We start from the raw sequence: 12820 nt of genomic DNA on the forward strand, positions 1-12820 counted from the left end.
CTCACTTACCTCTGCACTCATGCACCCATCACTCACCTGAACACCGGACATCTCGACCCCTCCAAGCCCTTCATCCCGACGGCCCGCCTCGCTAACTTGACGTGGTTTGGAGCCGTCGGGAATCCCACATTTCAACAATGAAAATAGGGATTAGGCTAAAAACTGCTTGTTAACTACCTGTTAACAGGCAGTTAATTGGCACTAATCCCCTTCCTGGGTCCCAGTGTGGGGCGGGTACCCACCTCCTTTGAAACTGGCATGGAGGCGGGTTGGGGGCGGGACCCCCAATTTCGGGATTTTAAACACCCACACGCCTCCAATCCCGACTCCACAACTCAATGAAAATCCAGCCCTCTGAGTGTTAACAGGCTATTTTACCACACAGATCCTCACAGCCAAACCCAATCCATGTCCTCACTCAATCTGTGCTTTCCAGCAGGGTTAGAGAATAGCAATCAGGGGGGAGAGAAACCCCATCACTAAATGTTCTCCCCCTCTAGCTGAGAGAGATCAAAGTCACTTGCAGCACCCCTACAACCACCCCACGTTGCTCAGTACATACCGGGGATTCAACCCACAACCTTGCTTACAGGGCTTGACAGGGTAGATGCAGGGAGGATGTTTCCCCTGGCTGGGGAGTCGAGAACCAGGGGTCACAATCTCAGAATAAGGGGCCAGTCATTTAGGACTGAGATGAGGAGGAATTTCTTCACTCAGAGGGTGGTGAATCTTTGGAATTCTCTACCCCAGAGGGCTGTGGAGGCTCAGTCATTGAGTATATTTAAGACAGAGATCGATAGATTTTTGAATATTAAGGGAATCAAGGGATATGGGGATAGTGCAGGGAAGTGGAGTTGAGGTCGATGATCAGCCATGATCTTATTGAATGGTGGAGCAGGCTCGAGGGGCCGAATGGCCGAGTCCTGCTCCCATTTCTTGCGTTATGTTCTTGCTGGTCTGTATAGCTCAGTATTGACACTTTGGCAGTATATTTATTCCCTTAACCACCAGGGGATATTTAGTTTCAGCTTTTTTAAACGTTTATGAGTATAAAGATTTTAAAGAGCAGACAGGCAACCTCTACCACCTAGAAGGACAAGGGCAGCAGGCACATGGGAACACCACCACCTCCAAGTCACACACCGTCTGACTTGGAAAATATATCGCCATTCCTTCATCGTCGCGGAGTCAAAATCCTGGAACTCCCTCCCTAACAGCACTGTGGGAGCACCTTCACCACACGGACTGCAGCGGTTCAAGAAGGCGGCTCACCACCACCTTCTCAAGGGCAATTAGGGACGGGCAATAAATGCCGGCCTTGCCAGCGACGCCCAAATCCCATGAATGAATAAATAAAACATACTCTTGAGTCCCTTCGGATTAGTACCAAGGGCCAGTTGGGGCGCCAATTGGCAGTGCTTTCAGTGCTGCACTCCCCAAGAGTCTTGTTGTGAACTGGGATCAAGGGGTATGGGGAGAAAGCAGGGACAGGGTACTGAATTTGGATGATCAGACATGATCTCATTGAATGGTGGAACAGGCTCGAGGGGCCGAATGGCCTACACCTGCTCCTATCGTCTATGTTTCTATGCAACCTCTCCCAGCTCCGAGGACACCAAAAATGAAGGTCTCCATTGGAAGTGAGAGAAAAACTTAAATATCTTCCTCCAGGTGGGAGCTTTTTTCTTTTGTTTCTATTCCTTCGTTAAGGGAGGGAGTGTTATTTACCAAAAGAAAAAAAAACTTTTGCTGCTACGCTAACCTTTAAACTCTTGGGGAAACATATTGTTATGGAGAAACTTGGTGAAACCACATCCACGGTGCAAGGTTGGCGAGTGAAAATCGAGATAAAAATCAAGATATTAGGTGTTGGCAAGCTTGAGTTTGAAAAGCCAGAGGAGAAGACAGAGGGGAGCAAGGAGTTCTACGACCTCTGACGCATTGGGAAAGAACATAAGAACATAAGAAATAGGAGCAGGAGTAGGCCAATCAGCCCCTCGAGCCTGCTCCGCCATTCAATAAGATCATGGCTGATCTGATCCTAACCGCCAATCCACTATCACACAACCATCTCCTGAATCTAACAGAATTAGACACACGAAATAGGAGCAGGATCAGGCTACACGGCCCCTGGGCCCGCTCCGCTACCCACAGGGCCATGACCGATCCGAACCTAGACTCATGTCCAAATTCCTGCCCGCTCCCCGTAACCTTTAATTCCCTTTACTTCTAGGAAACTGTCTATTTCTGTTTTAAATTTATGTAATGATGTAGCTTCTACAGCTTTTTGGGGCAGCATATTCCATGGATCTACCACCCTCCGAGTGAAGTAGTTCCTCCTCATCTCAGTTTTGAAAGAGCAGCCCCTTATTCTAAGACTATGCCCCCTAGTTCTAGTTTCACCCATCATCGGGAACATCTTCCCGCTTCCACCCGATCCAACCCCTTCACAATCTTATATGTTTCAATAAGATCGCCTCTCATTCTTCTGAACTCCAATGAGTAGAGTCCCAATCTACTCAACCTCTCCTCATATGCCCATCCCCTCATCCCCGGGATTAACCGAGTGAACCTTCTTTGTACTGACTCGAGAGCAAGTATGTCCTTTCTTAAGTATGGACACCAAAACTGTACGCAGTATTCCAGGTGCGGTCTCACCAATACCTTGTACAACTGAAGCAATACCTCCCTATTTTTATATTCTATCCCCCTAGCAATGAAAGCCAACATTCCATTGGCCTTCTTAATCACTTGCTGCACCTGCATACTAACCTTTTGAGTGTCGTGCACCAGGACCCCCAGATCCCTTTGTACTTCAGTACTTTCCAGTTTCTTGCCATTAAGATAATAACTTGCTCTATGATTTTTCCTGCCAAGTGCATAACCTCACACTTTCCAGTATTGTATTCCATCTGCCAAATCTCTGCCCACTTACTTAGCCTGTCTATGTCCCCTTGCAGGTTTTTTATGTCCTCCTCACTCACTACTTTCCCTCCCATCTTAGTATCATCTGCAAACTTTGATATGTTACACTTGGTCCCCTCCTCCAAATCGTTAATATAGATTGTAAAGAGTTGGGGACCCAGCACTGACCTCTGCGGAACACCACTAGTTACTGATTGCCAGTCTGAGAATGAACCATTTATCCCAACTCTCTGCCTTCTGTTAGATAGCCAATTCTCTATCCATGCCAGAATATTACCCCCAATCCCATGATTTTTTATCTTAAGCAATAATCTTTTGTGGCACCTTGTCAAATGCCTTTTGGAAGTCTAAATACACTACGTCCACTGGTTCCCCTTTATCCACCCTATACGTTACTTCCTCAAAGAACTCCAGCAAATTTGTCAAACATGACTTCCCCTTCATAAAACCATGCTGACTTTGTCCTATTAAATTATGATTATCCAAATGTCCTGTTACTGTCTCCTTAATAATGGACTCCAAAATTTTACCTACCACAGATGTTAGGCTAACCGGTCTATAGTTTCCAGCCTTCTGTCTACTGCCCTTTTTAAATAAGGGTGTTACATTAGCAGTTTTCCAGTCTGCCGGGACCTTTGCCGAGTCCAGGGAGTTTTGGAAAATTATTACCAATGCATCCACAATCCCTACCGCCACTTCCCTCAAGACCCTAGGATGTAAGCCATCAGGTCCAGGTGATTTATCTGCCTTGAGTCCCATTATTTTACCGAGTACCACTTCCTTAGTGATTTTGATCGTTTTTAGCTCCTCCCCCCCTTTAGCCCCCTGTTTGTCCAGTGTTGGGATATTCTTAGTGTCTTCTACTGTAAAGACTGATGTAAAATATTCAGTGTTTTTGCCATCTCCATATTTCCCACCATTAATTTCCCGGTCTCATCCTCTAAGGGACCAACATTTACTTTAGCCACCCTTTTTCTTTTTATATAACTATAAAAACTCTTACTATCTGTTTTTATATTTTTTGCTCATTTACTTTCATAATCTATCTTCCCTTTCTTAATCAATCTTTTTGTTATTTTTTGCTGTCTTTTAAAGTTTTCCCAATCCTCTATCCTCCCACTAGATTTGGCTACCTTATATGCCCTTGTTTTTAGTCGAATACTATCCTTAATTTCTTTACTTAGCCACGGATGGCTGTCTTTTCTTTTACACCCTTTTCTTCTCAGTGGAATGTATTTTTTTTGGAAGTTGTAAAATAACTCCTTAAATGTACACCACTGATCATGTATCGTCTTACCCTTTAATCTATTTTCCCAATCCACTCTACTCAATTCCGCTCTCATACCTTCATAGTCTCCTTTATTCAAGCTTAGCACGCTTGTTTGAGATCCAACCTTCTCACCCTCTAATTGAATATGGAAGTCAACCATGTTATGGTCACTCATTCCAAGGGGATCCTTTACTAGGACATTTTTAATTAATCCTGTCTCGTTACACAGGACCAGATCCAAGGTTGCCTGCCCCCTGGTCGGTTCAGTTACATACTGCTCAAGGAACCCATCCCTAATACACTCAATGAACTCATCCTCAAGGCAGCCCTGCCCAATTTGATTTGTCCAATTAATATGATAGTTAAAATCCCCCATAATTATAGATGTTCCCTTATTACAAGCCTCAACTATTTCCTGATTGATACTCCATCCAACAGAGTTGCTACTGTTCGGAGGCCTATAGACTACGCCCACTAGTGTTTTTTTCCCCTTATTAATGAATGAGTTAGAGTTGGAGATGATGAGATGGAGGTTGTTTTCAGCCCAGCTAAATGAGTGTAGAAGGTGGGCGGGGGGGGGGGGCTCTCTGGGCCTTGAGCAGAGCAAGAGTGGAGAGTTCACAGCAGCAGTGAACACAACATAATTAACAAAGAAAGTTTGTGATGGAGAGAGGCAAGAATTCACAGCAGAGAAAAAAGCCATTCCACCCAACTGATCTCTGCTGGTGTTTATGCTCCACACGAGCCTACTCCCACCCTACTTCATCTCACCCCATCGGCATACACCACTATTCCTTTCTCCCTCGTGTACTTCTCTGGCTTGCCCTTAAATGCATCTACGCTATTCGCCTCAACTACTCCCTGTGGTAGCGAGTTCTACATTCTAACCACTCGCTGGGTAGAGGTTTCTCCAGAATTCCCTATTGGATTTATTAGTGACCATCGGACTGCAGCGGCTCGCCACCACCTTCTCGAGGGCAATTAGGGATGGGCAATAAATGCCGGCCTTGGCAGCGACGCCCACATCCCATGAACGAATATTTTTTAAAAATCTTACATTTATGACCCCTAGTTTCGGACTTCCCCAGAAGCGGAAACATCTGCTCTATGTCTACCCGATCAAGCCTCTTCATAATTTTAAAAAGGTCTCAATTAGGGTCACCCCTCAGCCATCTCTTTTCTAAAGGGAAAAATGTCCCAGCCTGTTCAATCTTTCCTGATCGTTATTGACATGAATCAGTCATTCATGAAAGAAAGACTTATGAACTAATACTGAGCGGCCTGCAGGTTGCGCTGTCCAGGGAGAGTATAAATACTCGGGCACGGGCCCAGCTTGCGCAGGACATTCTTAACAGGAACTAGTGAAGGACACAACTAGACCTCCATGTTGTAAAACAGTTGATTAAAGCTTTGTTTAGACCAAGTGCCTAGTAATTTTCTTACGTCAGTTATGATTCCAATTACAAAATCACAGGGACTATTGAAAAGATATTTGGGACTCCACGTCACGAACGCAAGAGCGTTGGGTCTTCCGCTGGGTAGCTGCAGCCTCTCGTGGCAGCTCCTCCGAGCCCAGAGAGGCGGCCCCAGCCCCAACAACAGTCGCAGGTCCTCACGGGGAGGGTCCTTACCTCATCGAGGTTGCCTTTGATCTCTTCAATTCTCCCCGAAAAGAACAGGAATATTGCACCCTGCAACAACAACAAAAAAAGGCATCAGGATCTCATTAGCAAATCATAGGGCTGCCAACTCTGATTGGCCGTGTTCCTGGAGGTTTACATAGAAGATAGGAGCAGGAGTAGGCCATTCGGCCCCTCGAACCCGCTCCGCCATTTAATGAGATCATGGCTGATCATCCAAACTCAGTACCCTGTCCCTGCTTTCTCCCCATATCCCTTGATCCCTTTAGCCTTAAGAAATATATCCAACTCCTTCTTGAATATATTTAATGAATTGGCCTCAACTGCCTTCTGTGGTAGAGAATTCCACAGGTTCACCACTCTCTGGGTGAAGAAATTCCTCCTCATCTCTGTCCTAAATGGCTTACCCCTTATCCTTAGACTGTGACCCCTGGTTCTGGACTCCCCCGCCATCGGGAACATCCTTCCTGCATCTAGTCTGTCTAGTCCTGTTAGAATTTTATAAGTTTCAATGAGATCCCCGCTCATTCTTCTAAACTCCAGCGAATATAAGCCCAATCTCTCCTCATACGTCATTCATGCCATCCCAGGTATCAGCCTGGTGAATCTTCACTGCACTCCCTCCATGACAAGAACATCCTTCCTGCATCTAGTCCGTCTAATCCTGTTAGAATTTTATTAGAGTTTCATCACATGACCTCCCGACTGCAACTGAACCCCGCCCGGTCACATGACCTCCCCGCCACCTCCAATATTTTATAACATTAAACAAAAAGCGAGAGAGAGAAAAAAAAACAAAACGCACCAATTATTTATTAACCTCCCAATGGATTTTCTCCTGGGTTGCTCGCGGCAGTGTCCAGGAGACTCCCGGCCAATCCTGGGGGGCTGGCAACCCGAGCAAGCCGCTACTGGCTCCCAATAAAATAGGGACGGCGGCGCGCACGTGAAGCCAGGGCAAGACTCAGCTGTGAGGCCCTCCATGCACAAAAAAGCTCGCCAACATTCAACGCCCACGCTTGCACATGAAAAACAGCTACTCGGGGCAAGGTAGCAGAGGGCAGTGCCATCTAGCCCATCAGCGAGTCATTGGATTACTGTTGGTTAGGAGGGGAATCGGAGCGTTACCACTATTCTAATTAGTTACCAGTGCAATTTCAGCCAGTTACCAGTGGCGGAATCAAAGATCCTCCGATCTCCAGTTTCTCCTCCACAAATCGTTCCCCCACCTTCAGTGTCCTGGTTATCGCTCAATCCACATCACTGAAAACAGGTGGACGTAAAAGATCCCATGGCACTATTTTGAAGAAGAGCAGGGGAAGTTATCCCCGGTGTCCTAGGGCCAATATTTATCCCTCAACCAACATAACAAAAACAGATTATCTGGTCGTTATCACATTGCTGTTTGTGGGAGCTTGCTGTGCGCAGATTGACTGCCGCGTTTCCCACATTACAACAGTGACTGCACTCCAAAAAGTACTTCATTGGCTGTAAAGTAAAGCGCTTTGGGGCGTCCGGTGGTCAAGAAGGGCGCTATTGAAATGCAAGTCTTTCTTTCTTTCCTCCTGTTCCCCGCCCCCAGTTTCCAATCCCCCCCCTTCCCCCGTCCTCGGGGTGACCTCCTGGTTCTTGGAACTTCTTGTACAATGGCTGCAAGCGCGAGAACCATGAGCCAAAAGTGATGTAACCTGGGAAAGATTCTGTAGATGGTGATATGTTAGTGATGGAAAGGCGGGTGGCGGGGCGGGGGGGGGGGTTGCGGGGAGGTGTACAAGGACTGTTGGTGAAGTGGCCAGATGCGGTACCCAGTAGCAGCGTGGCCCAATTGCTACTTACAGCCAAGAAAGGTTGTCCCAGCAAGGCTCAATGCCACGAGGAAGGAGGGCAGGTCACTTCTTAGCACAGATCTCGCCCCCGCACCCCCCCCACCGGCTTACTCTATACTTGAGCAAGCAGAGGGATATTAGTCTGTCGGACAGAGCTCATTTTTCTGCAATCTACCTCCGATCAAATTGGCGCTGAAAAGTGTCACGGAGTCAGTCTTGAGGTCAATGTGAAAACCCATGGCAGTAGGTTAAGTGAAAGGAGTGGGTCTTTGAACTGGGATTCAAACCAACGAGAATGGGTTGGGAGCCAAACGTTCCACGGCCAGATTATCTCCACATAAAATGTCCCGGGCAGAACAATAGTTGGCAAAAAGTAATTGCTGCTATTACAAGTCATCCATGGAATTAGCTCAGGGTTTATGGCTGGGTGGCAGCGAGTTATAGAACAGTTACTCGATCGAGCAGGAGGCCCAGCTTGAATCACAGCCTTCAATTCACTGCCAAGCTTTGGTTCTTCCATTTTACAAAGCTGCAACTTTGTGCAGTAGTCCTGGTGCAGTGCTGACGGTGAGAGGTAGGGAAATAGGATCGAGGACACTCGTAGCTCTCCTGGTTTATAATGGGTTGTGCCCGCCGAGCCACACAGACTAGAAAGCCTAAGATTTAATTCGCGGTCAGTGCTTGGGGTAGCCCATCCCCGCCAGAGCAGACAATCGGCGCCCAAGCGGCGAGCTGGGAGTGGGGTCAAAAAAACAAAGCAGCCAGGGTTCTCAGCGCTGATCACCATCCTTCTGAAAATTGTGTGTGTGTGGGTGCTCGAGAGCATGTGTGCGCTCTGCATGGACACCAGGAGAGGACATGATTGACCTCATAGAATTAGGTAGAATATACAGCCTAGAAACAGGCCATTCGGCCCAACCAGTCCATGCCGGTGTTTATGCTCCACTCGAGCCTCCTCCCATCCTTCCTCATCTAACTCTATCAGCATAGCCATCTATTCCCTTCTCCGTCATATGCTTGTCTAGCTTCCCCTTAAATGCATCTATACTATTCGCCTCAACCACTCCCTGTGGTAGCGAGTTCCACATTCTCACCACTCTCTGGGTAAAGAAGTTTCTCCTGAATTCCCTATTGGATTTATTAGTGACTATCTTATATTTATGACCTCTAGTTTTGCTCTTCCCCACAAGTGGAAACACTCTCTGTATCCACTCTTTCATAATTTTAAAGACCTCTATAAGACCGTTCTCTCAGGTGGACATAAAAAAATCCCGTGGCACTGTTGCGAAGAGGAGCAGGGGAGTTCTCCCCGGTGTCCTGGCCCAATATTTATCCCTCAACCAACATCACTGAAACAGTTTATCTGGGTCATTATCACATTGCTATTTGTGGGAGCTTGCTGTGCGCAAATCGGCTGCCGCGTTTCCCACATTACAACAGTGACCCCACTGCAAAAATACTTCATTGGCTGTAAAGCGCTTTGGGGAGTCCTGAGGTTGTGATAGGTGCTATAGAAATGCAAGTCTATCTTTCTATTCTCTATGATCAAACATCTCAAATCTATCTCTATTCATATAAAAAAAATCTTGCATCAGCACACGGGTGTCACACACCATTACTGATATAAAACAAACAGAGAGAGACAAGCAATTCAAGGGTTCTGACCGGCAGCCTGAAACGTACACGCAACATACTGCCCTCTCATTCACTTCAGGAATTTATAAGGAACTACAAAGAGCTGGACTCCCATGGGAAGTACTTGGGTAGTGACCTTAAAGAGACAGGCCGAACCCCAGACTGCATCAATGTCATTGGTTAAACATTAAAAACCAGCGAGGAGGTGCGGCTCCTACCTTGGGATATCGAGTGAGGTAGGGCTGAAGCAGAACCACCGCGTCCGTGACTTCCTCCTCTCCTGTTCCTAAAGCCAAGGGAAAACAAGCAGCGTTAAAGCAGCATTTCAGAGTCTGGGTGCTTGGGGCTGCAAGGAACAGAGGAGTGGCCCGATGTGATTAAACCTCCAACTTGATCGCCCAGAGGGCAGCATCAGGGCTCTCCTCAGCACGGCCTCCGAGCGGGAATTCACTGTGCGGGAGAACCCTCAGGCAGGAAGTTACGTCTGACAACACCCGCATCAATCCACCAGGAAAAGGGAAACTCCATAGAAAACAGCAGCTGGAGGCGGATTGCCCAGTTTGGGAGAAATCAAGATCCATTAAATAAAGCTGCTAATTATACAATAACAATCATAATAGCCTGGATGAGTGCAGCTCCAACAACACTCAAGGAGCTCGACACCATCCAGGACCAAGCAGCCCGCTTGATTGGCACCCCATCCACCACCTTAAACATTCACTCCCTCCACCACCGGCGTACCGTGGCTGCAGTGTGTACCGTCTACAAGATGCAATGCAGCAACTCGCCAAGGCTTCTTCGGCAGCACCTCCCAAACCGGCGACCTCTTCTGCCTAGAAGGACAAGGGCCGCAGGCGCCTGGGAACACCACCACCTCCAAGTTTTCCTCCAAGTCACACACCATCCTGACTTCGAAGTATATCGGCCGTTCCTTCATCGTCGCTGGGTCAAAATCTTGGAGCTCCCTCTGGAACAGCACTGTGGGAGCACCTTCACCACACGGGACTGCAGAGGTTCAAGAAAGCGGCTCGCCACCACTTCTCAAGGGCAATTAGGGATGGGCAATAAATGCTGGCCTTGCCAGTGACGCCCACATCCCATGAACGAATAAAAAAAAAGCCCTCCCAAAACCCCGACCTCTTATCACCTAGAAGGACAAGGGCAGCAGGTGCAAGGGAACACCACCACCTCCAAGTTCCCCTCCAAGTCACATTCAGCCGACCCTTCACCGTCACTGGGTCAAAATCCTGGAACTCCCTCCCTAACAGCACTGTGGGAGCACCTTCACCACACAGACTGCAGCGGTTCAAGAAGGCAGCTCACTGCCACCTTCTCAGGGGGCAACTAGGGATGGGCAATAAATGCTGGCCTTGCCAGCGATGCCCACATCCCGATAATGAATTTAAAAAAAATAAACGGTTACTTCATTAATGTCTTCAAGATTCTGAAGCAGATTAACACAGCCGACACAGGCAAAATGTTTACTGTGGCAAAGGGTTAAGATACCAGAGGCCAGAAGTCAAAATGTAGGAAATGAAGAAAAATTAAAGGCAGGCAAGCAGTTCGTCTTCTCATGAATGACAACAGAATTGTGTAATAAATTAGCAGGAGGGGCCACCGCATTGACCAGTAGAAACTAGAAGGTTAATTCCGCAATGCTGCCCTCCCAGCGGGGAAGCCACACTTGAACGGAGTGTGGGTCAGAGGTCAAGCCCGGGTCAGAGGTCAATCGCCCGTGCTCCCTGCGTGCGCAACGCCCCGCTGGAAGCATGTGATTGCAGAATTGACGTGTTTTCTGGAGAGACACGGGATTGAGGGATAGAGAGGTGGGATTAAAACAAGACGGGGTGGCTGCCTTGAATGGCTTTTCCCTGTTCTTAAGGGCTCTTTCATAGAAACATAGAACAATAGGAGCAGGAGTCGGCCATTCGAGCCTGCTCCGCCATTCAATATGATCATGGCTGATCCTCTATCTCAATACCATATTCCCGCTCTCTCCCCATACCCCTTGATGGCCCAGAAATTCGGGTCGGGGGCTTCCCGCGGGTGCAAGCCCCCGACCTGCACTTACATAGCGCGCCGGCCGTTGACGCCTGGGCCTGCGTGGATTTCCTGTCAGTGGCCCGGTTCAGCTCCCGGCGCGCCGTGCTTGCGTGATCCAGTGGTGTAGTTAGTGCGATGAGCCGGCTGGGATCACGTGAGCACTGGGCAACCAATCGGAGGTTGCAAAAGTTCATTCATGAGTTTGATAGTAAGAACTGTCAAACTCATGAAAACTCCGGGCACCCAAAACAGTACTTAAACTTCAAATAAAAGTTTTTTAAAAATCCCACTAATTAAATGAACTATTAATAACTGTAAAAAAAACTAATTTAAACAATTAATAACATTTTTGAAAATTTTTTTTTTTTTTTTTTTTTTTTTTTTAAATCGGGTCTAAAAATACACTTACCTTACTGTAAAGTCTTTAAAAATAATAAACGTGTGGAAAAAATTTTCTAACTTTAATTAATAGACACTTACCTTTTAAAACTAAGTACTTACGTCTGGTTTTTAAATGTGGAAAAAGTGCAGGCCTTCGCGCACGGGCAAACCTGTCAAAAAACCGGAAGTTCAACGCACACGTGCTGCCTCATATGTTGCACGCGTTTCACCTCTTAACCCCTTCGTTCAGGGGACCGGAAGTGCCGTTTTCCCGCGCATGCGCTGTGCATGCAAGAAACCGGCACTTCCATCGGGTCCATGCGTGGGTACTCCGTCCGTACTCACACGTTGGGACCCAAATTTCTGGGCCGATGTCTTGTGCGTCTAGAAATCTATCTATTTCCTTCTTAAATATATTCAGTGACTTGGCCTCCACAGCCTTCAGTGGTAGAGAATTCCACAGGTTCACCACCCTCTGAGTGAAGAAATTTCTCCTCATCTCAGTCCTAAATGTCCTACCCCGTATCCTGAGACTGTGACCCCTTCATTTTTATTTGAAACATTAAATTATTTTCAGATTACACTTAGTTGATTCTAGGGATTGTGCTGAATATACAGTTTCTATAATCAACATCATGCGTTGGAATGCTTAAATAAATATATTCCAGAAGGAGCCTCCATCCTGCAGTAACTTGGTTGTTTTCCAGTGGCCTTGCATTAACAGTTACCGGTTTAACCAGTTACTGGTTGAAGGCGGGCAGGTCAATTGCCCATTTTCTCAGCGGGCAGCGGTGCACGGCGCAGGAGGACCGAGGAAAAAAGGAGAGAAGATCCCTTCGAAAACAAAATGCAAGAGAAAAAGAACGGCAGGAGTCCGACTCAAATAAATCCCTTACCGAGTATGAAAGTGAGGAAGGTGTAATAACAGAGCAGCAGCATGACGCACAGAATCGCTCGGAGGTTGGGCGCCAGCGTTCCATCGTGCAACTGGGCCAGACCGTATTCCTGTTGGAAAACAAATCAGCCACGTCACATTGAGAGCGCAATGAGTTTGAGCCGTTAAGGTTGGGCTAACGGAGTTGAGTCACGTAGACAAGAGG

The 12820-nt window shown here is 47.2% G+C and overlaps 1 protein-coding gene across 1 annotated transcript in view; it reads right to left on the minus strand.

The window, feature by feature from the left end:
- The window catches only part of LOC147097685 (tetratricopeptide repeat protein 39A), a 78240-nt gene that overhangs the window by 4978 nt on the left and 60442 nt on the right, over window positions 1–12820 (minus strand). The window contains exons 9-11 of the mRNA XM_085971692.1: window positions 12617–12725; window positions 9515–9582; window positions 5827–5886 (exon numbers count right to left, since the gene is read on the minus strand). Coding sequence (XP_085827818.1) covers window positions 5827–5886; window positions 9515–9582; window positions 12617–12725 — 237 coding nt within the window. The remainder of the gene's footprint in view (window positions 1–5826; window positions 5887–9514; window positions 9583–12616; window positions 12726–12820) is intronic.

Source organism: Somniosus microcephalus, chromosome 31 (genome assembly GCF_052327205.1).
Source record: "Somniosus microcephalus isolate GS21.2 chromosome 31, FLI_Smic_1.0, whole genome shotgun sequence".
NCBI classification, from domain to species: Eukaryota; Metazoa; Chordata; class Chondrichthyes; order Squaliformes; family Somniosidae; genus Somniosus; species Somniosus microcephalus.